General features: G+C 58.6%; 1 protein-coding gene and 2 long non-coding RNA genes across 7 annotated transcripts in view; 2 read left to right on the forward strand and 1 right to left on the reverse strand.

Moving 5' to 3' along the window:
• The window catches only part of ABR (ABR activator of RhoGEF and GTPase), a 230,897-nt gene that overhangs the window by 200,049 nt on the left and 3,997 nt on the right, over window positions 1-26,851 (forward strand). For 4 of the 5 annotated variants that reach the window (XM_050763519.1, XM_050763522.1, XM_050763520.1 and 1 more), the window contains 5 exons: window positions 21,320-21,379; window positions 21,681-21,790; window positions 22,438-22,577; window positions 23,527-23,661; window positions 24,606-24,711. In XM_050763519.1, the coding sequence (XP_050619476.1) occupies window positions 21,320-21,379; window positions 21,681-21,790; window positions 22,438-22,577; window positions 23,527-23,661; window positions 24,606-24,711 (551 nt within the window). Of the gene's footprint in view, window positions 1-3,815; window positions 4,072-21,319; window positions 21,380-21,680; window positions 21,791-22,437; window positions 22,578-23,526; window positions 23,662-24,605; window positions 24,712-26,851 lie in introns of those variants that run through there. The other variant, XM_050763523.1, reaches the window with a different exon arrangement.
• Window positions 12,375-16,986, forward strand: LOC126938909 (uncharacterized). Its single transcript, XR_007720225.1, has 2 exons — window positions 12,375-16,044; window positions 16,095-16,986. It is a non-coding gene; the product is annotated as an uncharacterized LOC126938909 (long non-coding RNA).
• LOC126938904 (uncharacterized) lies at window positions 20,473-26,234 on the reverse strand. Its single transcript, XR_007720218.1, has 2 exons — window positions 24,822-26,234; window positions 20,473-22,892 (listed from the first exon to the last, which is right to left on the reverse strand). It is a non-coding gene; the product is annotated as an uncharacterized LOC126938904 (long non-coding RNA).

Genomic DNA, 26,851 nt, shown 5'->3' on the forward strand with positions numbered 1-26,851 from the left:
TCTGCTCTCCTGCATCTCTGCTCTCTCACATCATCTCTGCTCTCCCGCATCTCTGCTCTCTCACATCATCTCTGCTCTCCCGCATCATCTCTGCTCTCCCGCATCATCTCTGCTCTCCCGCATCATCTCTGCTCTCCCGCATCTCTGCTCTCTCACATCATCTCTGCTCTCTCACATCATCTCTGCTCTCCCGCATCTCTGCTCTCTCACATCATCTCTGCTCTCCCGCATCATCTCTGCTCTCCCGCATCATCTCTGCTCTCCCGCATCATCTCTGCTCTCCCGCATCATCTCTGCTCTCCCGCATCATCTCTGCTCTCCCGCATCATCTCTGCTCTCCCGCATCTCTGCTCTCCCGCATCATCTCTGCTCTCCCGCATCTCTGCTCTTTCGACTGCAGCTTTGTTAAGCACTGGCTTTTGATTCATCTTTGTGATGTCTTAACCCTCACCCCAGGGTCGGACACGCAGACAGGCCCTCAGTCACTGCCTCTAGTGTGACATGACGGGGGCCGGGCACAGTGGCTCATGCCTGTAATCCCAGCACTTTGGGAGGCTGAGGTAGGCGGATCACGAGGTCACGAGATTGAGACCATCCTGGCCAACACGGTGAAACCCCGTCTCTACTAAAAATACAAAAATTAGCCAGGTGTGGTGGCGGGTGCGTGTAGTCCCAGCTACTCAGGAGGCTGAGGCAGGAGAATTGCTTGAGTCGGGGAGGCGGAGGCTGGAGCCGAGATTGCACCACTGCACTCCAGCCTGGGTGATGGAGCGAGACTCCGTCTCAAAAAAAAAAAAAAGAATGACATGAGTGGGACCAAGCAGTGAGGCCTGAGGAGTGAGCAGAGCCTTCCTGGAGGAGATGGTTCTATGGTGGAGGAGATGGTTCTTTGGTGGAGGAGATGGTTCTATGGTGGAGGAGATGGTTCTGTGGTGGAGGAGATGGTTCTGTGGCCGTGTGAGCAGAGCCTTCCTGGAGGAGATGGTTCTATGGTGGAGGAGATGGTTCTGTGGTGGAGGAGATGGTTCTGTGGCCGTGTGAGCAGAGCCTTCCTGGAGGAGATGGTTCTGTGGTGGAGGAGATGGTTCTATGGTGGAGGAGATGGTTCTGTGGTGGAGGAGATGGTTCTGTGGCCGTGTGATCAGAGCCTTCCTGGAGGAGATGGTTCTGTGGCTGTGTGAAGGGGCTGCCTGGGTCCTCCTGGAGCCCTGGAAGGGGCAGGCGAAGGAGGGGGGGGAAGGGTGACTCAGGCCTCAGTTAGTGGACACAGGCATGTTCCTACCTCCATCCGTCTCTCTACCTCCCCCTCAGGAGGTGCTGGCGAGGCGCTTGTGGCTCAGCTCCCACTTAGCAGCTTAGGTGTGAGGAGGCTCCGTGTGCACTGTCCGGGAGTCGGTGGGACGTGTGAGCCAGGAAGAAGCAGAGCTGGTCTGGCTGCCCCTGCAGGGACAGTGAAGACCCAGGCCTGGTTCTAGCCTAGCAGGACTAGGCAGGACGCCCAGGAGCCCCCTCCACCAGCCGGGCAGAAGGCAGTACAGGGCCAGATCCTGCCACACTAGAGCATCACAGTAAGTGACAGGGGTGTGGGCTTTGGAGTTAGCCAGACCTCCGTTTGTGTTCTGGCTTGTCCTGGCCTTGGACACGTAGCTCAGCTTGTCAGAGCCCTTCGTTTCCTCAAAGGTAAAGTGGGGATGCTGGAACTGACTTCATAAAGTTGGGAGGGATTAAGTGACGTCATCCATCGTGCCTGGTCCATGCCAGCCTTCCAGGAAGGGCAGCTCTGACTACAGCTGTCTATGCCGGGAAGCCGCCCATTTCTCAAAAAACACCAAGGCCTCCGAGAGAAATCCTGACATCTGCCTGACCATTGACGCCAGATGCCGAGGGCTTGTCTCTGGACTCTGACCCACCTGCCTTGGGGTCAACCAAGAGATGTCCTGACCCAGCTCTTTTTCCTGACTCCAAAGCATCATCCATACTTGAGTAAGGCACAGTGCTTGTGAGCACCAAGGGCTTTTGGGGGACCTCTTCGTCCTCACTTGGCACTGTGTAACCCTGGCCAGAACTGGAACTCCTGACCCCCTGTCCTCACCTCTCTAAAACAGGGCAGTAACACCAACATCACAAAAATGTGAGGCTCGGCCGGGCGCGGCGGCTCAAGCCTGTAACTTTGGGAGGCCGAGGCGGGCGGATCACCAGCACTTTGGGAGGCCGAGGCGGGCGGATCACGAGGTCGGGAGATCGAGACCATCCTGGCTAACACGGTGAAACCCCGTCTCTACTAAAAAAATACAAAAACTAGCCGGGCGAGGTGGCGGCGCCTGTAGTTCCAGCTACTCGGGAGGCTGAGGCAGGAGAATGGTGTAAACCCAGGAGGCGGAGCTTGCAGTGAGCCGAGATTTGGCCACTGCGCTCCAGCCTGGGCATCAGAGCGAGACTCCGTCTCAAAAAAAAAAAAAAAAAAAAAAAAAAAAAGTGAGGCTCACAGGCAGTTGGGCATTTGAAAGACCTGGTTTGTGGTTGCCACGGTGCAAATAGAGGTTTCCTTTCTGCGCCGTGGGGCGGTCTGCAGAGGTCTGAGTCCCAGATACCCCTGGGTTTTGCATAGTTAACCTTTTGGGATTCAGCCTTTCCCTTTTCTCTGAATACCATACTCTAACTTGTCCTGTCACTTGGAGACGTAATTCCTGTCCTCGTCTGCAGTTAGAAAGTTCACTAACTTGAGGGTGAAGAACAAGCTCTTCTCTCAAGGCGCCCAGCACAGACGCGGGTGGTTGCCCGTGGTGTCCTCGGCGCCCAGCACAGACGCGGGTGGCTGCCCGTGGTGTCCTCGGCGCCCAGCACAGACGCGGGTGGCTGCCCGTGGTGTCCTCGGCGCCCAGCACAGACGCGGGTGGCTGCCCGTGGTGTCCTCGGCGCCCAGCACAGACGCGGGTGGCTGCCCGTGGTGTCCTCGGCGCCCAGCACAGACGCGGGTGGCTGCCCGTGGTGTCCTCGGCGCCCAGCACAGACGCGGGTGGCTGCCCGTGGTGTCCTCGGCGCCCAGCACAGACGCGGGTGGCTGCCCGTGGTGTCCTCGGCGCCCAGCACAGACGCGGGTGGTTGCCCGTGGTGTCCTCGGTGCCCAGCACAGACGCGGGTGGGCTACCCTTGGTGTCCCCTGCCCCTGGCAGCAGAAATCTTTTTTGGTGAGGTGCGAAGGGCCACGGTTCAAAGTGACCCCTCGAGAGGCGTCTCTGGCTGGACATCTGTGACCCATGTCATTTCGGGCTTTTGCTCGTGTCCCGCTTCCCACCAAGATTCCCACACTAGAGGTCTCCTTTATCCTTAAATTGCTCACCTGAGGAGGCTTGTGAGTGCTCGTCCACAAGTGTCTGGCCCCATCACTAAGCTGGTTCTGAGGAAGGTGCCTGGGGCAGAAGTTGGGGGTGGGGAAGTGCGACCGCAGGGCAGTGAGAGTCTTTTGGGGGGGGCCGCTGTTTGTGGCCAAAATGCAGCCCCCGCCTGGCCCTGGCACCTGGTGGCCCCTCCGCGGGGACCCAGCGGGGACGGACTGGGGTGTGGGGCTTGTGTAAACTTTATTTCGTGGAGTGGCCTCCGTGGAGGGAGGGCCGCGGGGTCGGGGAGGAGCAGCGCCCTTGCCAGGGGTGAGACCCCGGGTTGGAGCTGCGGAGGGGGGCGGGGAGGCGGCGCTCAGCCCGGGTGCAGCCTCGGGGAGGGCGGGGAGGGAGGGATGCGGAGGAGGGAGGAGGGACGCGGAGGAGGGAGGAGGTACGCAGAGGGCGGGAGGGAGGGACCGAGGGGAGCGCAGGGAGGGAGGGGAGCGCGGGGAAAGCCGGCGGGACTAGGCGAACTAGCGGGACTGGCGGCCGGGGCTGAGCGCTCCGCAGGCGCCTTCTCTCCAGCGCCACGTCCCGGTCCCCCGGCATGACCGACGTCCTGCCCCAGCCCGGCTGCAGCTCAAAGGCGGGGCGCGAACCCCTGGAGCTGGAGGAGTCAGGGAGCGAGCGCCCCCGCAACACCGGCGCCCGGCTCTGGGGCCGCGTGCGCAACAAGCTGCTCCGAAACAAGGTGCCCGCGGGGGCTGGAGGGTCCGGGGGGGGGGCTCGGGAGGCTCGCGGGGGCCGAGGGGGCTGCGGGGGCTGCCGGGTCCCCCGCTCGCCTTTCCCGCTCCCATCCCCTCCGTGGAGTCCCCGGGCAGAGCGGAATCTGTGCGCGTCGCTCTCAGTGGCTTGAACTTGATGGGGAACGCCTGGGGCCGCCCCACCCAGACCCTGGCGCTCCGGCCTCTGCCCCTGTCTCGGGAGAAGGGAGGTTTCTTCTCGGCAGGTGGACTCTGCTTTCCAGGCAGGGAGCGCAAACAGGCAACGGGGAGACGCCTGCCTCTGGGTCTGCCCTGTTCATCCTCAACCTGACCCCTGTGTTCAGCGGGCCTTGCTGGCTGCCCCTTTGCTGAGGGGCGCCGACCGTGTGAGGTTTCCTCTGGCAGGGTTGTGCGTGGGGGGATGCTGCCGGGTCCGGGGGCTCCAGGCTTCCCTTCAGGGACCACCCAGCTGACTGCGGGCTCAGTGCCCGCCGGACACCAGGCGTTCAGTCGGTGTGCCAGGGGGTTCTTGACCCAGCAGGCAGCTCAGATCAAGCCGTGCCAGGGCAGACCGCCGGTGCCCCTGCAGCCCCAGACCTGAGTTGGGATTAAAATCTGAGATAGAAGCCGACTGTCCTGCAGCTGGGCAGGCTGCCTTGGGGCTGGCTTGGGGCCCTGGCATCGGGCATCTGAGGAAGAGCCAGACCCAGCGCCCAGCACACAGGAAGCGCTCGATAACTGCAGATCAAATCTGGTCCCAGGGTGCCAGTCCCGGCTGGCCAGGGCTGGACCCATCCCTCAAGAGAGCCACAAGGGAGGGCTTGGCCAGTCGGCGGTGGAGGTCTGAGATCCCCTGAGGCTCACAGGACCCTCTCTGCAGGCTCTTACTGCCAGCCGGCATTGGGGCTCCTGGCATTGGCCAGGACGAGGTGATCTTGGGCTCGCTGGCCCCTTGTTTCGTTTCAGCTCCTGCCGTGGGGCATACTTGACCTCCCAGAGGTGACATCAGCCCTGGAAAGTGCTGGGCAGGGCAGCAACTTGAGCTGTCCTGCACTGGCCCCTGTGTCACCTTCAGCCTCCCTGAGGACCAGGCTAGCAGAGCTCTGCTGGTCCCAGCTGCTGCCAGAGCGCCTCTGCTGAGGCAGCTGTCTGTGCCCGACAGCATGGACTCATCCCCTCCCAGGCCCTGCTGAGGCCAGCAGACACGAGCCCAGAGCTCACTATCCATCCCCAAACCTGAGTTGGCAAGAAACTGACCTGGCAGGTTCCGGGTCCAGTGCCAGCCAAACAGGGCGCTTCCAGTTTACCTGCCCCTTTGAGGAGGCGCCTGGTGGGCAGAGGGTCCCAGACTTTCAGTTCTTTCCCTGTGCATTTTGTGGCCGGCAGAACTGAGAAGCCCCTTCAGGAATTCCTCAGCTGGGTTTGCCCCGGCAGTGTCTGGTGGCTCCGTGTCTGATGGGGATCTCTGGGCAGGGACGGCAGCCAGGCAGACACCGGGCTGCTGAGCTGACGAGCGGGTTGGCATCAGCGTAGCTCAGGGTGGCCCTGGCCCTGGGCTGCTCTGTGTGACGAGCGATTCAGCCCTCTCGCTGTGCTGTGTGGCACAGTGTGTCCGTGTCATGGAAACGGGGGTCAGCGCTGTGGTGGACAGAGGGACGTCTGCCCTGTGCTTCCCACCTCGCTGTGCGCAGGCCGGCGGGTGAGCAGCAGGGTTGGGGGGCCGGGCCTGCCAGCCTCTTGCTTTCTGTCCTCGGCCACATTAACCTGGTGTTTTCCTGAGCTAGCTTCACAGTTGGGCCGAGGGGCTGGGATTAGGCCGTTTCGTTTCGGTGGGGTAAGGGAAGGGCACCTGGTACTGCTTAGCCTGGCAGGAGGGGTCGCCTCATTAATTCCTCATTAACTTTGCCCTGAGTGATGCTGTGGGTGCGAGAAACAGCCGTGGCCCTCCTGCTTGCACGGACCTGAAGATTCATTAAAGGCTAGAGGCGGGGGTGTGACTCATCCAGGGCTGGGACTGAAGAATCTGTTCATATGGAAAGGTCTCGTTAGAACTGAGCCTTTAAATAGTGCAGGGCCTCTGGTTTCTGTGGGAGAGGAGGCAGGGACACTCACGGAGGCTCCTTTGGGTGCCAGTGGGGGTCCCCGTGGTTGGGCCGTTCTTGTCCCCAGAGGAGAGAGTTCAGGGGCCGAAGCCTCATTCCAGCCCGACTTGGCAGTCAGCTTGTTGTGCGAGCATTTAGCCGGGAGACACGTGGCATCTGGGTTTGTGGGTTCAGCCAGGGCTGTCGGTATTGAACTTGGCGTTTCTACTTTTCTTTTTTTTTTTTTTTTGCCTCAAATCACACTCAAGTAGACCAGGCCTGGTGCCTTGCTTTCCCTCCCGTCCTTCCCCCTTCTGGATTCTCGGTTGAGCTTTGGAGGGGAAGGGGCTGAAGGAGGAACCCCCCACCCCTGCAGCATCCCCTTGTGGGAGCCATGAGGAGGCTCAGAGGGCCTGAAGGGAGGCTGGTCCAGAAGCACTTATCTGTGGGGGAGGTTGAGCCCTTATGTAGCAACAAGACCAAGATGCTTCTGACCCAGACCAGGCCAGATGCTGGCCGGGGGCGGGGACTCAGGCTGAGCTGGCAGGGTCTGAGGAGGAGATTGAGGGCAGCTTCAGGTAACCTTGTCTCTGCCTGGAGGCACAGCCATGTGGGTCCGAGAATTCCCTACCTGCAAAGAGCTCCTCTTAAGCTGGACGCCAGCACTGCTGAGCCCCACAGTGAGTCCCGTGTTCTGTGGTGGGAGCTGCTGCCTTTGCTTCAGAGAGGATCAGAGGTGTTACCGAGGAGGGGTGGGGTGGAGAGTCCCCTTGGGCCATTTGGGGAAGCTTCAGGCTCGCGATGGTCTTAGAAGAAGGTCCCTTTCTTGGATCACCTGAGGTCAGGAGTTTGAGACCAGCCTGGCCAACATGGCGAAACCCTGTCTCAACTAAAAATGCAAAAATTAGCCGAGTGTGGTGGCAGATGCCTGTAATCCCAGCACTTTGGGAGGCTGAGGTGGGTGGATTACCTGAGGTCAGGAGCTCGAGACCAGCCTGGCCAACATGGTGAAACCCCGTGTCTGCTAAAAGTACAAAAAAAAAAAAAAAAAAAAAAATTAACCGGGCATGGAGGCAGGTACCTGTAATCCCAGTTGCTTGGGAGGCTGAGGCAGGAGAATCGCTTGAACCTGCGAGGCGGAGGTTGCATTGAGCCGAGATCACCCCACTGCACTGCAGCCTGGATGACAGAGCGAGACTCAGTCTCGGGGGTGGAGAAAAACAGGATCCCTTTCTTTGTCAGCTTGGTCTCCACCGTAGGACAAACCCACCCCTCTCAGAGCCTATTGTTTATTCCTTCCTGACGGCACCAGGTGTGCATACCACGTTCACGCCCGAGGTTCACTCTGCCACTTACTTGGCCATTGAGGGTACACAAGTGCTGGGTACAAGATACAGATTTATCTTGGGCTCATTTACTTTTTTTATAATCCAGTCTGGGCGTTGGGAAAGCTCTTGCAGTCTTCTGCAATAGAAGTCTGGCCTAGCCCAGCTGCCCACCGCCCTTTCTTGTTTTCTACTGGGAAGGAAGCTTCATCGTGTGTCTTCTCTGTTCACACACACCCCCCTATAGTGACCCCTCAGCCACAGACAGGGGTCTACAGTGGTGCCTCTGCCCGAGAGCTGGAGACCCCTGCACCAGCCCATTTCTTCCTGGGCCTCTGTGTGGGTCCTGACTGCAGCCAGGCTGACTGGCAGGTTGGCAGTGGGGTCGGGTGAGCCTCCCTCATTTCCACAGCACTTACCCACCCCTGAGGGGGACGACCTCACTGCTGGGGCCTCATGAGTACTCTCCTGACCTGTCTGCCAGGCCGGCTCCTAAGAGGCCTGCTTGAGTCCACAGAGGAGGAACCCTGGACTCTGAGAATCTGATGAAGGTTCTGGAGGCCGCCCAGACACAGAGCCACGCCATGCACACACTGTGTGTGACTTCAGACGGGGCTGTGGACACCAAGGCGGGAACCCTGCTCGGAGTGAACTTGGCAAGGTGCTGCTCTTGGTACCTGGGGAGGGTAGAAGGGCGCTGGTCCTCCCCAGCCTCCCTGCAGCCCACAGCTTGGCCAGCCAGCGGTGCTGGGCGTGGTGCCCCAGCTTTTGGATGGCTCTGGACCAGGGAGAGCAGAACATGCCAACCGAGGGGGTTCCTCAGAGGCCAAAGCTGCCCGAGCCCAGTGTTGCCGTAGTACCCAGAGGCAGGGAGGCCCCAGACATTTGGGAAGGAGCCCAGAAGCCTGCAGGTGTGGGTTTGGGGGAGCTGCAGGTGTGGGTTTGGGGGAGCTGCAGGTGTGGGTTTGGGGGAGCTGCAGCTGTGGGTTTGGGGGAGCTGCAGCTGTGGGTTTGGGGGAGCTGCCGGGTGTCACAGGGTATTGATGCTGGAAAGACCTGGCTCTCTGCTGAGTGGCCTCGCTGACTGCCCAGGTGGTTGGGAAGTGGTCGACAGGTGCTATTTTTTGGCCTCCTTTCCCCTGTGAAATCATGCTGGGGCAGGAAGATGTTTGTGTCCTGACGGCCCCCTGGCACCTTCGAGGAACAGACAGTCCCCTGTGCCTGTGGCCTGCCTGCCCCACCCCCGGGAGAAACCCAGCATCAGCCCTGGATCCAGTGAGCCGAAGACACTGGGCCCTCCAGGATGGGCCCTAGAGAGGCGGGAAGGGCCCATGGAGCTGCTCTAGGGCTTCTGCAGAGAGGCCAGGAGGCCCCAGGATCCCCATGGCCCCGCTTCAAGACAGTGGAACTAGCTCCTGAGCGGGAATCTGGAGGGATCTCTATCCTGAACCATGACCCCAGCCGGGGCTGGCACCGATGACGGGCACAGCCAGAGCCGTGACATCCGCAGCACCCTTCCCATCCGATGCCTGGACGCCGTGGCTGTGCTCGGGGAGGCCTCCGGGGTCCCCAGCCCTCAGGCTCCTGTGGCACAAGGTGCCAGAGAAGACAGGGCGGCCAGGCTGGTGGGAGTCACGGTTTTCCATTTTTCTTGTCTTGGTGTGCTACTGAACTGCTGTGTGCCCGTGAGTACGTCCCTTTACCTCTCTGGTTCTCTGCTGTCAGCTCAGTGAAGGAGCAGAACGGTGATCTCCTAGAATCCAGTTCATGTGATGATCTTGGCCATGTCTCAAGATTCCTAGTCCTAAACCTTAAACCCTGAGCACCCTGGGAGAGTCTGTCACAGGGCTGCCCCTGGGCCAACGCCAGCCATTCAATGAACACAGGAGCAGGGGGTTTAGTGGGAACGCAGGGCTTCCGGACCCCTGTCCTGAAGCAACCCTGGCAGGGAGCCATTGTCACCTCCTTCCCCCAAGCCCCAGGTGGTTCCTCTGGCCTGTGAGTGTTGCTGGAGCACCTCCCACGTGCTGGGCCTGCAGGAGCTAGGGGCACAGGCACCCGAGACAGACGAGACCCGGTCTGCAGGAGGAGTCCGTCAGCAAGTGAGATCCTTGCAGGTCAGACGAGTGCTGTGAAGAAAATAAACACAACTGGGTAACACAGTAGAGAGTGACAGGGGGACGCCTGGCTTGAGATGACCACTTTTGAACGAGGATTTAAATGACAAGAAGAATTCAGCTGTAAAAACTGGGGACAGTGCATTTCAGGCCAAAGAACCAGCAAGGTGCACACCCCGAGACAGGTGTGTTCAGAGGCAGAAGGGAGCAGCGGGGACAGCGTAGGGCATTACGCAGGGTCAGGGAACGGCAGCCAGGCGATGTGGGGCCCTGCGGTTCAGGACAGGGAGCTCGGCCTTTAATCCGAATGCGGCGGGAAGCCACGGGGGGTTCAAGCACAGTTTTGTGGCGATGGTATGTTTTGTGGTGGTGATATGTTTTGTGGCGATGATATGTTTTGAACATGTACTGAGTACGAGGCATCATTCTTAGCCTGTGACGCAAGTGAGGTGACACCTACGAGGTGCTGTTATTATCCACACTGTTTTGTTTGTTTGTTTGTTTGGGTTCTTTGTTGTTGTTGTTTTGAGACAGAGTCTTGCTCTGTTGCCAGGCTGGAGGGCAATGGCGCAATCTCAGCTCATTGCAACCTCTGGCTCCTGAGTTCAAGCGATTCTCCTGCCTCAGCCTCCTGAGTAGCTGGGATTACAGGCACACGCCACCATAGCCGGCTGATTTTTGTATTTTTAGTAGAGACGGGGTTTCACCATGTTGGCCAGGCTGGTCTCAAATTCCTGACCTCAGGTGATCCACCTGCCTTGGCCTCCCAAAGTGCTGGGATCACAGACATGAGCCACCGCGCCCGGCCTAAATGTGTTTCGAATTTTTACATTTTTAATTTTTTTGTTTTTTTAGAGGGAGTCTCACTCTCTCGCTCAGGCTGGAGTGCAGTGGCACCATCTCAGCTCACTGCAGCCTCCATCTCCCGAGCTCAAGCAGTCCTCCCACCTCAGCCTCCCAGGTACCCGGGTCTACAGGCATGTACCAACATGACTGGCCAGTTTTTGTATTTTTTTCTAAAGACGAGGTTTCACCATGTTGTGCAGGCTGATGGTGAACTTCTGGCTTCAATGGATCCACCTGCCTCAGCCTCCCACAGTGCTGGATTACAGGCAGGAGCCACCGTACCTGGCCCAGACTGTTTTATATGTGAGGAATGAGGCTCAGAGAGTGACCCAGATGAGGTCACATGAGTGGCTTAGCCGAGGGGCAGCACTCAGACCCAGCAGCTCAGCCCCAGCGCAAGCTCTCACCCGTGGTGTCCTCCTTTCCGTGGCCGGTTGGGGTTGGGCTACATGCCCTGAATGGGGGAGTCTGGAGATGCTGGGCTCCTGCCCATCAGGCATCAGTGTGGTGCCCAGCCTGGCATGTGTGCATAGCAACAGGCACAGCAGTTCTTCTCGATGATGCCACTATGCCACTGAACGTGAGACTCGGAGCAAAGCGAGGCCTGGGAGGGGCCGCTCAGAGCCCGCCTGGGCCCTGGAATTGCTGGTGACCCTCATGTCCCCGGCAGTAAGCTCCACGCCCACCTGGCCTGGGCAGGGAGGGTGAAGCCAGTTTCAGAGAAGGCAGTTGATGCTCTTTTTTTTTGAGATGGAGTCTCGCTCTGTCGCCCAGGCTGGATACAATGGCACAATCTCGGCTCACTGCAACCTCTGCCTCCCGGGTTCAAGCAATTCTCCTGCCTCAGCCTCCCGAGTAGCTGGGATTACAGGTGTGTGTCACCACACCCAGCTAATTTTGTATTTTTAGTAGAGACAGGGTTTCTCCACGTTGGTCAGGCTGGTCTCGAACTCCTGACCTCAGGTGATCCTCCTGCCTCGGCCTCCCACAGTGATGGGATTACAGGTGTGAACCGCCGCGCCCCGCCCTGTTGATGCTTCTTAACCACTCCAGGTCCAGCGCGAGGCTTTGGAGCCCGTGGAGGTCTGACAGGTCCTCGGCCTTCCCATGGCCGCCAGCATGAATCTTCCTGGTCAGGACCACAGCAGGCCTTTCATCTTGGACTTTGACCTCTGAGGGAGCCCCTTTCCTTTCAGGAGGGGCTGCTGAGGCCACCTCTGTATTGCTTTCGCCCTGGTCTGTTCCTTTTCTCAAGAGGGCCCCACTGCCCCTACCCTTGCTACCCTGGCATCCCCGGCCTGCCCTGGGAGGGGGCAGGGCCAGCTTCCTGGTTGGTATTTGCACCCCAGTTCTGAGCTGAAACCTCCAGCCTGCCTGTGTGGGGAGGCCGTGGTGGGGTAGGCTGGCCCTGAGGAAGACAGAGCCCCAGGCTGCCGGGGGAGATGTGCCTGGCTGTGGGGCCTCCAAGAGCAGCCCAGGTTTGGGTTTTTTCTGCTTCTCCTCAAGGTCAGCCATGCCCAGCCTGGGGGCTGAAAGCGAAGTGGGTACTGGGGCAGGCAGAGGTGCTGGAGGGGCGCCAGGAAAGGTAGAGGTCCTGGGTGGACGTGGGGCAGGCAGAGGCGCTGGAGTGGACGCTGGTGAAGGCAGAGGTCCTGGGTGGACGTGGGGCAGGCAGAGGCGCTGGAGTGGACGGTGGCGAAGGCAGGTTGCCGCGGGTGCTGAGAGGCTAACCTGGCTTCAACAAAAGCCTCGTTCAGAGCTGCTAAACCCCTTCCTTCCATGAGGCTCGGGGAACTTAGATGTTCTGGGGTGTCGGAGGGGAGGCAAGCGGAGGCCCTGGGACACAGTGTCAGCCCTCGCCTATCTGTGGCTGGCCTGGGTGTGGCAGGCGGCACACCTTGGCTGCAAGGGAGCCTGGCTGGCCCTGCAGGGTGAGGGCTGGAGAGGCGGAGCCTGCCTGGCCTAGCAGTGGGGATGCCAGGCCATGGGAAGATGTGGGGAGAGTTTCTGGAGCCCGACCCGGTGTCCCCCACCCAGCTGCTGAGCTGGAAGCCAGGGGTAGGTCACGGCAGCCCCTCCCTCTCTGCCCTGCCCCTCTCTTGGAGCAGCCACGTTGACGGAATCCTCCGGCGCCTCCTCAAGGGAGGAGAGCCAGGCTTTTGGCAGCTCCCGTCTCCCCCGTTGCCAGCTTGCCAGCCCTGCCGTGCCTCGCACGCCTGTGGTCTGCCCCAATGACAGGCCGGCTTCGGTGTCCCAAGGGGACCCAGCCCTGAGTGTGGGGCTGCCCTTGGGGGAGGGCAGGGGAAAGCCAGCCCGGGCTGCCACCGTGGCCGCTGGCCTGGGAGCCACAGGAAACGTGCCCACCCTCGGACCCGATGTCTGGCTCAGGGCCTGGGTTCCACAGCCCCTCCAGGGCAGGCGTGAAATGCCACAGTTCCACCTTCCACATGGTTCCCGGTCTGGGTGCGTCTTTCACTGAGGTCCTTCGGGAATCCTTTTCTTTTCTTTTTTTTTTTTTTTTGAGACAGAGTCTTGCTCTGTTGCCCAGGCTAGAGTGCAGTTGCACTATCTTGGCTCACTGCACCCTCTGCCTCCCGGGTTCAAGCGATTTCTGGCTAATTTTGTATTTTTAGTAGAGACGGGGTTTCGCCATGTTGGCCAGGCTGGTCTCGAACTCCTGACCTCAGGTGATCTGCCCGCCTCGGCCTCCCACAGTGCGGGGATCACAGGCGTGAGCCACCGCGCCCGGCGGGGATAATTTTCTAGCGTTCCTGTCCCACCTCTCACGAGGAGCAGATTCACCACCTTTGTTGTAAAGAAGCATTTCTTTTTTCCCCCGAGACAAAGTCTCGCTGTCACCCCGGCTGGAGTGCAGTGGCGCGATCTCGGCTCACTGCAACCTCCAGCTCCCAGGTTCACGCCACTCTCCTGCCTCAGCCTCCCAAGTAGCTGGGATTACAGGTGCCTGCCTCCACGCCCAGCTAATATTTGTATTTTTAGTAGAGATGGTATTTCACCATGTTTGCCAGGCTGGTCTCGAACTCCTGACCTCAGGCGAGGCCCGCCTCGGCCTCCCAAAGTGCTGGGATTACAGGCGTGAGCCACTGCGCCTGGCCGAAGAAGCACTTTTTTTTATGAACCTCTGCAACCCCCTCTGAGGGAAGCCCTCCCACCTTCTGGGATGCCAGGGCTCAGAGGGCGGAGGGTAGAGGAGCGCCAGCTGTGAGAGGAAGGGCAGGGTTGTGCCCAGGAAGCAGGGCTCCTCGGGGGGTTGACCCTGGGCGGTGGGAGTGACTGAGTGGGCTCCTGAGGGAAGCAGCTTTCAGGAAGGAGGTGGAGGTCTGGGAGCCCTTGGGGCCCTGGCGAATGTGGTCTTCAGGTTCCCATCGTCCAGTGAGCCCCTGAATCACATCCCGAGTGACGTCTACTGAAGGCCGCTCGGGACCTCTGCCTCCTCCTCCACTGAGACCCCCCCCGTGGCCAGTTCTAAGTTCCACCTGCCTTGGGTAGAGCCCCTCGCTGCGGATTAAAGGGCTCTGGGTGAGGGCTTGGGGGAGGGGAGGTGGCGGAAACCCACCAAAGACTTTGGGGCGAGCTGCCTGCTGGAGTGGAGAGCATGGCCCGGCAGGCAGGGGCACCGGGTTGGAATGGGGCCTCCGCCACCTCCGAGGGAGTAGGAGTGGAGACTGGAGGGAGCCTGCCCCTGAATCCGAGAATGGCGCTGGCCGGGAGCAACCCTCCAGGCAGTGGCGGGAGAAATGGGGTCACCTGCCCCAGGGGGTGAGAGGTGGGCCAGGGGGAAGGGCTGAGACCCTCAGGGGCATCCCCAGGATGTTCCTGAAACTCAGCTCTGGATGACACTCAGGTGTGCGTAGAGCACCCTCTGCCCTGGAGCCTCGAATCCGCTCCCTGCTGCGAGGCCACTTTGCTGATTCCTGCCCCAAACGTGAGGTCGTTTCAGTCCAGAAAGGCGAGGTGACCTCCCCCAGCCACCTCTGGGATTCTTGGTGGAGAATCCACGCCCACCTTCAGGTCTTCACTCCTGCCCCTCGGAGGTGACGGAGCCCCACTTCAACCTGGTGCCCCTGCCTGCTGGGTGTTTATCGCAGGGGACCCGGTGGTCTCCTGGACATGAGTCCCCAGGGTCAGCGTTTCTCTTTGGGAGAGGTCTGAATGCGCAGTCATGATTTGACCATGGCTAAGTGCCCAGACAAAAAGAAAATAGTTGGCCAGACGTGGCGGCTCACGCCTGGAGTCCCAGCACTTTGGGAGGCTGAGGTGGGTGGATCACCTGAGGTTAGGAGTTGGAGACCAGCCTGGCTAACATGGTGAAACCCCGTCTCTACTAAAAATACAAAAATTAGCCAGGTGTGGTGGCTCGTGCCTGTAGTCCCAGCTACTCGGGAGGCTGAGGAAGGAGAATCGCTCAAACCCAGAGGTAGAAGTTGCAGTGAGCCGAGATCGCGCCACTGCACTCCAGCCTGGGCAACAGAGTGAGACTCCGTCTCAAAAAAAAAAAGAAGAAAATAGTTGAGCTGCTCTCAGTGACCATGTGCGGCCCAGTTGTCCGCGCCTGGCCTACTTGTCTGCCCCTGGCCCAGTCGTCCGCCCCTGGCTCAGTTGTCTACCCCTTGCCTGGCCGTCTGCCCATGGCCCACTCATCTACCCCTAAGCCATCCACCCCTGGCTCCCTCGTCTGCCCCGGCCCAGTCGTTCGTCCGGCCTTTGGCTCCATGATGTTTTGCGGCCTATTTCTGTCTCCCGCCTGTGGCCCACCTTGGGGAGGTCCCAGTGCTCATGTGCCCTTGGTGGTCTTCCCAGCCTAGCCCTTCACAAGCTCCCTCTGTCTCCCTGCTTCAGGTGATCGGACATCCCCCAGGTACCTGCTCCCCTGGGCCCATGGATGGCACATGGTGACTGCTGGGACCAGAGGGTGAGCAGTCAGGTGTCCCATCCACCAACGTCCCAGGGGCCAGCCCCTCCACCCTGGTGCTAATCTCATCAGGAAATAGCAGAGTCCACATTTCCCAGGAGTTATAAATAGCCGGCGCAGTTTTGGGCAGCAGCATTTCTCTGGAAAATGTACCCTGTCCCTCTGCCTCCCTCCCTCTGTGTTTAAATGATATCCTGAAATAGACTTGGTTTCTGGAGGCTGATGGCCTCCCGGGAGACAGAGTGTCGTGGTCAGGGTGCCGTGGGGCCAGGCAGCCCTCTCTGAGAGGATACCAGGGCCACTCCTGCAGCAGGCACTGGGAAGATGGCCGGGGTTCAGGGGTTTGCAGCTTAGGAAAGTGCCCGTGACCCAGGCCTGGCCTCAGAAGGGGCTGGAGTGTGTGAGACAGCAGCAGGTATAGCCCGGGAGGCTGCAGAGGGGCAGATCTTAGCGGAGCAGGAAGGCAGAGAGGACCCAGAGGTTCCCACCGTGACCTGGGGCTCTCCGAGAAGGCTCTCTGGAGGAGGTGAGGCAAGAACTGGGCCTTAGCATCAGGAGTTGCAGTCCTGGGTCAGATGCTCCCAGGAGAACACAGGGTTGAACCTGGCAGCTGGAGCGGGAGTGACGGGCGTGAGGCGGTGGGAGGGCTGTACTGGAGGTGCCCTCCCAGCACCCAGGTCTTGCCCACCTGGGAGGGCTGCACTGGAGGTGCCCTCCCAGCACCCAGGTCTTGCCCACCAGGTCGGGACACACACCGGGAGGCCCGATGTCGCTTTCTGAGGAAGCAGCAGTTACAGCAGCTGCCAGTCATGGATTTCACACACTCTGCAGTTTCAGCAGAGAGGATGCTGGGGGCCTTGATTTTGAACCCCAGCTCTCACTTCCTAGATGTTCTCTGGGTAAATTCCTTGCTCTCGTTAAGGCGCAGCGTCCTCATCTGTGAGACGGGAGCAGCCACGAGAGCTTAAACCGCACACGTTTGCTATGATGATGAACGGAGATGCTGTGTGTAGAGGATTCGTCAGTGTCAGACTTGCAGGAAAGGCTCAAGATACGTCCGTTGCTCTCACTCTTTTCCGTAACAACCCTGTGAGGCAGGTGTGGACGCCTCCACGAGGAAATCGAAGTTCACGGAGGTGAAAGGCCTTGCCCGAGTGCACACGGTTGAATGGAAGACTCGGATCAGCCTCTGAATGCTGCACACTGCCTCCACCAGGCTGTGTCCAGGTCCCCCTCTGAGACTCGGGAAGGACCCTTGGCTCAGCTTCCTGCAGAAGCTGCCAGGAAGCACCCGGTCGTGGGAAGCTGGGGCCGAGGAGGGGCTCTGGGTGAATCCGACCAGGTGCCGTGGAATTGGCCTGAGGCTTATGCTGATGTGTGGAGAGACCTGCTTCCAGAAGGGGTGGTCCCAAAACGTCAAACTGTGCCCCACAAATACGTAAAACTTTAACGTGCCAATTAAAAAATGAGAACCCGCACAGTGGTGCACGCCTGTAATGCCAGCTCTTCAGGAGGCCGAGGCAGGAGGGTCACTCGAGCCCCGGACAAGATAGCAGCCTGGACGACATAGCAAGACCGCATCTCTAGAAAAATAAATAAATACAGGCCGGGCGCAGTGGCTCACACCTGTCATCCCAGCACTTTGGGAGGCCAAGGCGGGCGGACCACCTGAGGTCAGGAGTTCAGGACCAGCCTGGGCAACATGGTGAAACCCCATCTCTACTAAAAATACAAAAATTGGCCAGGCGTGGTGGCAGGTGCCTGTAATCCCAGCACTTTGGGAGGCCAAGGTGGGTGGATCATTGAGGTCAGGAGTTTGCAACCAGCCCGGCCAACATGGCGAAACCCTGTCTCTACTAAAAAATACAAAAATTAGCCTGGTGTGGTGGTGCGCGCCTATAGTCCCAGCTACTTGGGAGGCTGAGGCAGAAGAATTGGTTGAACCTGAGAGGTTGCAGTGAGCCAAGATCGCACCATTGCACTCCAGCCTGGGCAACAAGAGCGAAACTCCGTCTCAAAAAAGAAAGAAATGTAAGAGGGCATGGCCGTTCCAGAATGTTTCTCTTAAGGGTAGCATCTCAGTTGACAAAGAGCATTTGATCCCTCCACCCTGTGTGGCCACTGCTGGGGGACAGAGCTGGGGACAGACCCAGGCCCGGCCCCGTGTCCAGATAAGACGAAGGAACTACGAGGACAGCCTGTGTGGTCCAGGAGGGTCTGCAAAGAACAAAAGCAGTGTAGAGGGGAGAGAGGTTTCGGGAAAGCGAGGCCAGAACTGGGGCTTACTTTGAGACCCTGTAGGACCCTTGCCTCCAGCCGGGCAGGTGGCGGCCTCACACCTCCCGTGTGTGAAGAGGTGCTCGGAGCAGTGGTTCTCCCCGAGGGGCGCTTGGTTCTCTGCACGTGCCTGACTTTTTCTGTCTCCTGTTCTGGGTCCATCTCTCCTCTGGGCAGGGAACAGCCAAAGACAGGGCCTGGGCCACCACTGGCCCCAAATGCAGGGCTCAGGGCAAACCAAGTGCAGACCCAGACCCCGTCGGAGGCTTGGGTACCACCTGTCCCCAGCCGGTGTGTGGGTGATAGAAGATGTGGGAAGGACCTACATCGAGCGGCAGGAAGCCCAAGGCTGACCCAGATCCAGTTTCCTTTCCGTGATGACAGTGGCCTGTTATAGCAACAGTGTTGAAACCGTGGCACGCATACACCTCAGAGTGCACAGAGACGTTCTGAGGGTGACGTGGGCAGGAGAGTTTTAAGGAAATCAGTTTGCAGATCCTCAGCTGCCACATAGGTGCTGTTGCCAGAAAGCCCATCTGCCCGAGAGCCGGCATCTCGCCATCCTGTCCTCTGCAGAGGAGAGGCCGAGGCTCGCTGTGGGGGCTGGGCCCAGGGTGCCCAGACCTCCTGGGTGAGGAAGAGGGGCTTTTAGAAATGTTGGGGTAGTGGCCAGGCACAGCGGGTCACACCATAATCCAGCACTTTGGGAGGCCGAGGCGGGCAGATCACCTGAGGTCAGCAGCTCAAGACCAGCCTGGCCAACATGGTGAAACCCCATCTCCACTACATATACAAAATTAGCCGGGTGTGGTGGCGTGCACCTGTAATCCCAGCTACTCGGGAGGCTGAGGCACGAGAATCGCTTGAACCCGGGAGGCAGAGGTTGCAGTGAGCTAAGACTGCACCACTGCACTCCAGCCTGGGAGACAGAGCAAGACTCTCTCAAAAAAAAAAAAAAAAAACAAAAAAACAAAAAAAAAAACGCTGGGGTTGGTGCTTAGAAAGTAAAAGACTCTAGTGGCCACTTACAACTTTTCAAAAGTCAGGTGGTATCCAGTTCTTTGCCTTCCACAAAACTGATGGAGGACTTCATTTTCAACTGAGAGATCATTTCAAGTAGTTTTCAGTGATAGATATATATGCGATTTAAGGCGGATAGCATGGAAAGAGGTTAAAGAATGGTGTAACACGGCTGTAATAAGACTCTTTTTGACCTCATCTACTTCTTTATGTGAACAAAATGTTTCATTGTTCACATCTTTTTTGCTCATTTTAGAGACATGGTCCTACGTTGCCCAGGTTGGTCTCGAACTCCTGGGCTCAAGCGATCCTGTAGCTGGAAGCCACTGCACCTGCATGTTTTACAACAAAACCAGAAACATGAACAGAATTGATGCTGAACCTCATTTCACTCTAGCAAAAAATAACATATAGATACGTGAACTAAAACAAAAAATGTTCCGCCCATCTCATGGAGAGAGAATTCCACCAAAAAGTTACTTTACTACTTAGTATTTATGAAAATGTATAATGAGGCCGGGCGCGGTGGTTCACGCCTGTAATCCCAGCACTTTGGGAGGCCGAGGCGGGTGAATCACCTGAGGTCAGGAGTTCGAGATCATCCTGACCAATATGGAGAAACCCTGTCTCTGCTAAAAAGACAAAAAATTTAGCCAGGCGTGGTGGCAGGCGCCTGTAATTCCAGCTACTCGGGAGGCTGAGGCAGGAGAATCGCTTGAACCTGGGAGGCGGAGGTTGCTGTGAGCCGAGATCACGCCATTGCACTTCAGCCTGGGCAACAAGAGCAAAACTCTGTCTGAAAAAAATAAATAAAATGTATAATGTGTAGGCTTATTTTATTTTATTTTATTTTATTTTTTGAGACAGGGTCTCACTCTGCCACCCAGGCTGGAGTGCAGTGGTTCGATCTTGGCTCACTGCAACCTCCATCTCCCGGGTTCAAGCGATTCTCCCATCTCAGCCTCCCAAGTAGTAGCTTGGACTACAGTGCCTGCCACCACACCTGGCTAATTATTGTACTTTTAGTAGAGACAGGGTTTTGCCATGTTGGCCAGACTGGTCTCGAACTCCTGAGCTCAGGTGATCCACCCACCTCAGCCTCCCAAAGTGCTGGGATTACAGGCGTGAGCCACCATGCCTGGCCATCTTTTTGATTGTCTACTGCCAATCATGGTACTAACTAATCCTGAATATATTTTGAATATTTGGAACCTTGTGATCTCTGGAAATGTTTGTTTTCAATGTATACAGATTTTTTTGTGGAAGTAAAATATAATGGTGAATAAAGGACTTGAAAATATAAAAATATAAACTAGGACAACATTCTTTAGGAGAAATGGAATGGAAACAAATTCAAGGAGAGAAGATCCAGGAGCTCTGTGAGGGAAAGAAGAGCTTGTTCATGTAGGTTTTTTTTTTTTTTTTTTTTTGAGACGGAGTCTCGCTCTATCGCCCAGGCTGGAGTGCAGTGGCCGGATCTCTGCTCACTGCAAGCCCCACCTCCCGGGTTCACGCCATTCTCCTGCCTCAGCTTCCCGAAAAGCTGAGATTACAGGCCTCCTCCACCACGCCGGCTAATTTTTTGTATTTTTAGTAGAGACGGGGTTTCACTGTGTTAGCCAGGATGGTCTCGACCTCCTGACCTCGTGATCCGCCTGCCTCAGCCTCCCAAAGTGCTGGGATTACAGGCATGAGCCACTGCACTTGGCCTTGTGTAGTTTTTAAATGGATGAGTGCGGGTATCACGTCGCTGGGGTATTTAGATCCCACTGAATCCATGGGAAGGAACGATGTAACACTTTTATTTTAGGATGGCAATATTGACATGATTCTGGAAATCATACTCTTTGCAACTATTTAAACTTGGAAATGTTCAGATGTTGACTTTAGAATGTGCCAGGGTGCATATTTGCTCAGAATTAGTTCACAGGTGCACAGGCAGACAGGCTTGAAGGCAGTCCCCGAGTTACAGAAACAGAACGTGAAACAGTCCTGTGTGAGGGGTGCCTCTGACCTCCCCTGACCCAGGGAGGGTCCGCACCTCCCTGGGCTCCAGCCCAAGCCTGGGGACTTCCCCTGTGGAGGATTTGCTTATTTGGGAGCTGACGGCTCGACCCAAGTTGCCTCCCTGAATCTTCACAGCAATCCCAGGGAGGCAGGTTCTGTTGCTGGCTCCCGTGTGCAGATGGAAAAACTGAGGCTTAGTGAGTTTAAAACTTGCCGGGATTCAAACCCAGGCGGCCTCCTGAGCATGGGCTCCTGACTCGGATAGGCCGGTTCCCTCCTGATGGGCTCCAGCACCTCCTAATCAGGTGCTTACCTTTTGTGCACCTCAGTTTCTGCATCTGTGAAATGGGGTAATAATACGCATATCCCGGGCTGGCTGTCACGAGTGAATAAGGTGTCACGGGCAGGAGTGCCTAACAGGGTGTGCCCCGCCTCCCTCACGGTGGCCACAGGGGCCTGGGGGCTAGGGCCCCCTGAAGGGTTGATTTCCAGGTAAACATCAGCTTATCCCAGCTGCTCACATCGCCTTCCTGACTGTGTCGCTGGCTCTTAGCAGTGCTGACCCACGGGGAGAGCTCTGGCTTGGCCTCCGAGTGGGCACCTCCCTCACCCACATTCTCTCTCTGCAGCTGGACCCACAAACTGTGGAGACCAAGAACTGGCACACAGACGTGATTGAGATGAACGGGGTGAGCCGGGGATGGGAACGATCAACCGGGTGAGCCGGGAGGTGGAACATCTGTGCAGCGGGTGGGCAGCCCGGCCCTCTGGCCGCTCCTGGGGCTGCTGTGCCGCCTGGACCTCCCTGCAGCCCAGCCCCCCTCCCCTCCTGCCCACACCCTGCCCGCTGCCGTCCTGCAGGTGTTGAGGGAGCCCTGGGTGTGAGCCAGCCCTCGTTTGCAGTCTTGGGGAGGGGACCCCTGTGTTTTGGGGGCATTCCTTGGGCACTCACGCCCTGGGGAACTTGTACCTGCCTCACCCCCCAACCAGATCAAAGTGGAATTTTCCATGAAATTCACCAGCCGAGATATGAGCCTGAAGAGGACCCCGTCCAAAAAGCAGACCGGTGTCTTCGGTGTGAAGATCAGCGTGGTGACCAAGTAGGTGCTGCCTCCGGTCTCCCAGTCCTGGCGTCGGTGCCCCTGGTCCCCACCAACCTGGGCCCCCGGCCCTCCCCGCCTAGGCCCATCCTGGCACCTAATCAGTCGCTTTAGAAGCACGTGAGCCGGCACTGAAATGCTGGAAGGTGTCTTGTGAGATTCCAGATCGTCTGTTCCTCGTAATAAGCGGGAAGCTCTGTCAGCCGGGGGCCCACGTTTGGGCTCGGCACCAACAGGGACTGGCTGCCCCTCGGGAAAGGGCATGCATCCCCCAGTTCATCGCCACCCCAGCCCCTTGTCTCAGGCCTGACCCACCTCCTCGTGTGGGCTGCCTTCCGGGCCTCCTACAAGCGTCTGAATCTGGGGGGCGTTCTTTCCCTAGAGTCTCGGCCTGACCGTCTCAAGTTCCCAAACCTTCTCCTGCCCACGTCATTCGCGGCCCCTCCGCAGGCAGGCCGTGGGTGGGCAGGCTAGGGTGGGGTGCGGTGGCCTCTTTCTCTGCCCTTCTCTTGCCCTCCCCGCCCCCCTGCCCCGTCTCTCCATTCCAAATGCTAGAAGCTCTCCGGGGGCGGGTGTGCTGGGTGGGGGTTGCTACGGGAGAGTTGTCATGGGGGCCGCCCTCCACCCATCCTCACGCCCCACCCCAGGCGGGAACGCTCCAAGGTGCCCTACATCGTCCGGCAGTGCGTGGAGGAGGTGGAGAAGAGGGGCATCGAGGAGGTTGGCATCTACCGGATATCAGGCGTGGCCACGGACATCCAGGCGCTCAAGGCTGTCTTCGATGCCAGTGAGTCTGGAAGGCCCAGCCGGGGTGGGTGCAGGCTGGTGGGATGGACGGGAGAGCTCGGGAGAACCAGGAGCCTTCCTGGAGAGGAGCCTTGGTCTGCTTCAGAGTCCCCGTGGCAGGTGCTTTTTCTGCGTTTTCTCACGTAATCCGCTCCCTGCGAATCTCTTGTCCGTTGCTGCAGGGAAGGAACTGCAGAAACTCAGAAGGGCCGACTTGCTTGCCCAGGATGACCCAGCTTGTGGGTTTTGGTTCTGGACTTAAACTCAGATCTAACCAGAGTCTGCGTGGCTGGCTTTCTTGCTAGTTCCTGGGTGCCTAGTGAATCGCGGGGAAAGAGCTTTGAGCCTGCACTGCTGTCTCCAGGGCCCCAAGTCCCCGCCGGGGCAGCTCTGCCTCTGCATAGTCCACCATGGTGAGGCCTGACCTTTCTGGTTTCTCCTTCCTGCTCCTGCTGGTTCATGCTGCAGCAACCACACACCCAATTGTCAAGAAACCTGCACTGACCAGGCAGGATGAATCTGTGGGGAGCCTGGAGTGGAGGACCGGCGGGGGCCTGGGAACTTGCTGGCCTTGGCTCCTCTGTGCAGCCTAGAAACTGAGGCTTTGTGGGAACGTGCTTTTACGTGTGAAAAGCGTGCAGTGCCTTCCAGACAGGGGCTTAGCGATGGGGAGGTTCCCGTTGGAAGGCAGGTGCAGGCCGCACGGTATGAATGTGGCTGTGAACTCTGGGTGATGAATTTCACTCCCCAGACACCCTCTCCCGAGCAGCCACAGCAGATGGCCCCAGGCTGTCTCCCCGTTCCCCCGACCCCGACCCACAGACACCTGTGGGCATTCTCTATGTCCTGCCTTTCCGGGGCAGACCAGAACCAGAGATGGAGTGGGTGGGGGCATGGAACAGGGCCGCCGGCCCAGCTAAGGCTGCCTGACCTCGGCCCCGCCCCTGCAGATAACAAGGACATCCTGCTGATGCTGAGCGACATGGACATCAATGCCATCGCCGGCACGCTCAAGCTCTACTTCCGGGAACTGCCTGAGCCCCTCCTCACGGACCGACTCTACCCAGCCTTCATGGAGGGCATCGGTGAGGCCCTGAGGGCTCCTAGGGCTCGGCTGGGCCGGACTGAGCCAGGACTCCCTGCCCGGAGAAGTAATCAGCAGGAGAAATATCTGTGGCTTCCTCTGCTGGCTGACCTTTCCAGTGCACTGGGGCCTGTGGCTGAGGGGCCCGAGGGTGAGGTGTGGCCTGCTAGGACCTGGTGCGGACACTGGGCCCTTTCTGGCCTGCCTCTTGCCCCTGATGTCCCCATGGGCAGCCCCCTCTGCTTCCTATTTGGACATTAGCCTCTTGCTCGAAAGCTCGAGCATCCAGGGCAGACTGCCCTGAGGCGAGTGGCCAGAGGCTGGCATTCCAGAGCCGAGGAGGAGGCTGGTTCAAGCCAGAGGGTACTTGAGACTGGTTGTGCTGAGCCTTCCAGCGAGACCACACACCGTCCTGTCTCCTCTGCTGAGGGCCCCGGCCAGCAGGCCTTCTGCCGCCACCCACCTGGGCCAAACCCAGCCCCAAGGGCATCTCTTCAGCCTTTTCTTCTCCTGGGGCAGACCAGAGCTTCAGCCGCCAGCGGAAGGTTGCCCACAGCCACACGCCAGCAGCAGAGAGGGCTGAGAAACAGAATCCACCACTGGCACGATATGTGCCTCCTGGCTTCATCTTTAGCCACACAGACCAGGGGGTGTCCTATTAGGAGACCCGGGATGCCCCAGCGCCCAGGCCCATGCAGTCGGCTGCAGGAAGGGGGTCTGCTCCCACCAGCCGGCCTCCTGGCTGAGTTACCAGTCATGGTGAGGCCTCCTGAAGGAAGCAGCTGCTAATAGCCCACCCAGACACGAGGCCCTCCCCTGTGGGATCTGCTTCCCAAACGCCTGGAAGCCTGGGGTCTCCTGCAGGGGCCCACAGCCTCATGACCACAGGGGCTCTGGTGGGAAGCCCCTGGAGCTGAACGCCACACTGGCCCTTCTCTCCCACAGCCCTGTCAGACCCTGCTGCCAAGGAAAACTGCATGATGCACCTGCTCCGTTCCCTGCCCGACCCCAACCTCATCACCTTCCTCTTCCTGCTGGAACACTTGAAAAGGTAACAGGGAGGGGCCCCGGCCCCACCTCCTCAGTCCCTCCGCGTGGGCGCTGCCTCTGTTGGGCTGTCTGTGGGGGGTGAGAGTTTGCTCTCCAAGTTCTTGCACTCACGTTTTTCTGTGTTGAGAAATATTTGGGTCCCGGAACGAGTAGTAACCTCAAATATTGACCACAGAATGCTCAGGACTGCAGGCAGGTTTTATAATCAGTGGGTCCTTGACCTACCAGTGGTTCACTGAGTCCATTCAGCCTTCTGTAAGTGAATGGAGAACAGATAGTATTAGGACTGTAGGCAGGTTTTATAATCAGTGAGTCCTGACCTACTGGTGGTTCATTTAACCAGTGTAGCCTTTTCTGAATGAAGTGGGGAACGGACAGCAGTAGGATACACTGCAAGCCTTGAGTGCAGGTGCTGCTGTTCAGTTACCTGGAGGTGTGTGGACTGTTACAATGGGCTGTATTGTGGGCCACAGTCAAAACAGGTGAAACGCACTGGTCTTGGCCCACACCTCACTTGACATAGGGAAACTGAGTCCCCACACCAGGCGGAGACTTGCTTGGGTTAGTAGCAGATCTGTCCTTAGAGCCCTCAACTTCCAGATCCTAAATTCAGACCTTTCTTGCCCTCCCACCACCCTTTCTAGACAGGTCCAACCAAGAGTGGCTAAAGTTGGTTGTACCCATAGCAAAGTTTAGAACTGAAAGTGGCCCTGAAGAGGTCCTCAGGCTTGTGTGGGGAGGTGGTCCCTGGGCGTCCCTTTAACCCACCTGCACGCCAGGACCAGGGAGCCCCTCAGACTGCTCTGCAGAACAGTTCCTCCCTGAGCTCAGCCCCAACTCAGGGCCAGGCCCCCTGCTGCAGCTCAGCCGGGCCAGGCTCGGGAGAGCCAGCGGAGACCTGGACGCGCCCGGGGCTGGTGTCTTGTTTTTCCCATCATGAAACATTTTTCCTCTGGTTTGGCCAGGACTAGAGCCCTGACCAATTCCGAAAGCGTTTGGCAAGCCTTGTGGGGAGGAGTGAGAAGGGAAAATTCATTCGACTTCCACCCTGGGAACTGGGCACAGTCTGTTCCCACATCTGGGCCCCTGGCTGGGCCGTGTGCGCATGTGTGGTGAGGGGCTGGCCCCGCTGCACAGCTGCCTGTTGGCATCACAGTGTTTGTTTGCCGGTTTCCAAAGCAGGCGCGGCCACAGCTCCTGCCTGGAGGGTGGGAATGATGGTATGGAGAGGGGTGAGAGGCGCTGCTTAGGCTGGGTGGGTCTCAGCCCAGAAACATTTTCTGAGACTGAAGGAGAACCAGAGCCCCTCTGATGTGTTTGCTGACCCTGGGCCTGCCTGGACACCAGCCCTGATGGCAGCTCCTGCTGTTACCCCAGGGAAGCATCGCAGAGCATCTGGCCTGTTGAGCAAGAGAAGCAGGGGGGGATCTGGAGGGAGGACAGCCCTGGGTCCCACGATGCAGATGGAGAGGCACAGGGGGCAGCCCTGGGTCCCACGAGGCAGACGGAGAGGCACGGGGCAGCCCTGGGTCCCACGAGGCAGACGGAGAGGCACAGGAGGCAGCCCTGGGTCCCACGAGGCAGACCTTTCCTTCCGGAGAGGCACGGGGCAGCCCCGGGTCCCACGAGGCAGACCCTTCCTTCCGGAGAGGCACAGGAGGCAGCCCTGGGTCCCACGAGACGGACCGGAAAGGCATGGGGGCAGTCCCTGGCTCATCTGGAAGTAGGGTTGCTCCTGGCCCAGCACAGCTGGCAGAGCCCCAGGTCTAGCTAAGGACTCCTGCTGGGCTCCAGGCCCTGCCTACCTTTCTCCCCTGCCTCACCCAGGTTGACTCTTCCTTTGGACCACTTAGCACAGGAGTAAGTGACAGAGCGGTTAAGAGCATAGGTCCTGGAGGCAGCCACCTGCGTTCAGATCCCAGCTCTACCACTTGCTAGCTGTGTGACCTTGGGCAAGTCACTTACCCCCTCCTTACTTGGGTTTCTTCATCTAAACAATGGGGATAATGATAATCGTACTCACCTCAAAGGACTGCCTCGAGTGTGAGCTGGTACAGGGGAAGTTTTTAGAGCAGCACTTGCTCTCAGGCCAGGGAGCTGGGGTTGGCCTCTGTGGCTCCCTGGCTCTGGCAGTTCACCGT

Source organism: Macaca thibetana, chromosome 16 (genome assembly GCF_024542745.1).
Source record: "Macaca thibetana thibetana isolate TM-01 chromosome 16, ASM2454274v1, whole genome shotgun sequence".
Taxonomy (NCBI): Eukaryota; Metazoa; Chordata; class Mammalia; order Primates; family Cercopithecidae; genus Macaca; species Macaca thibetana.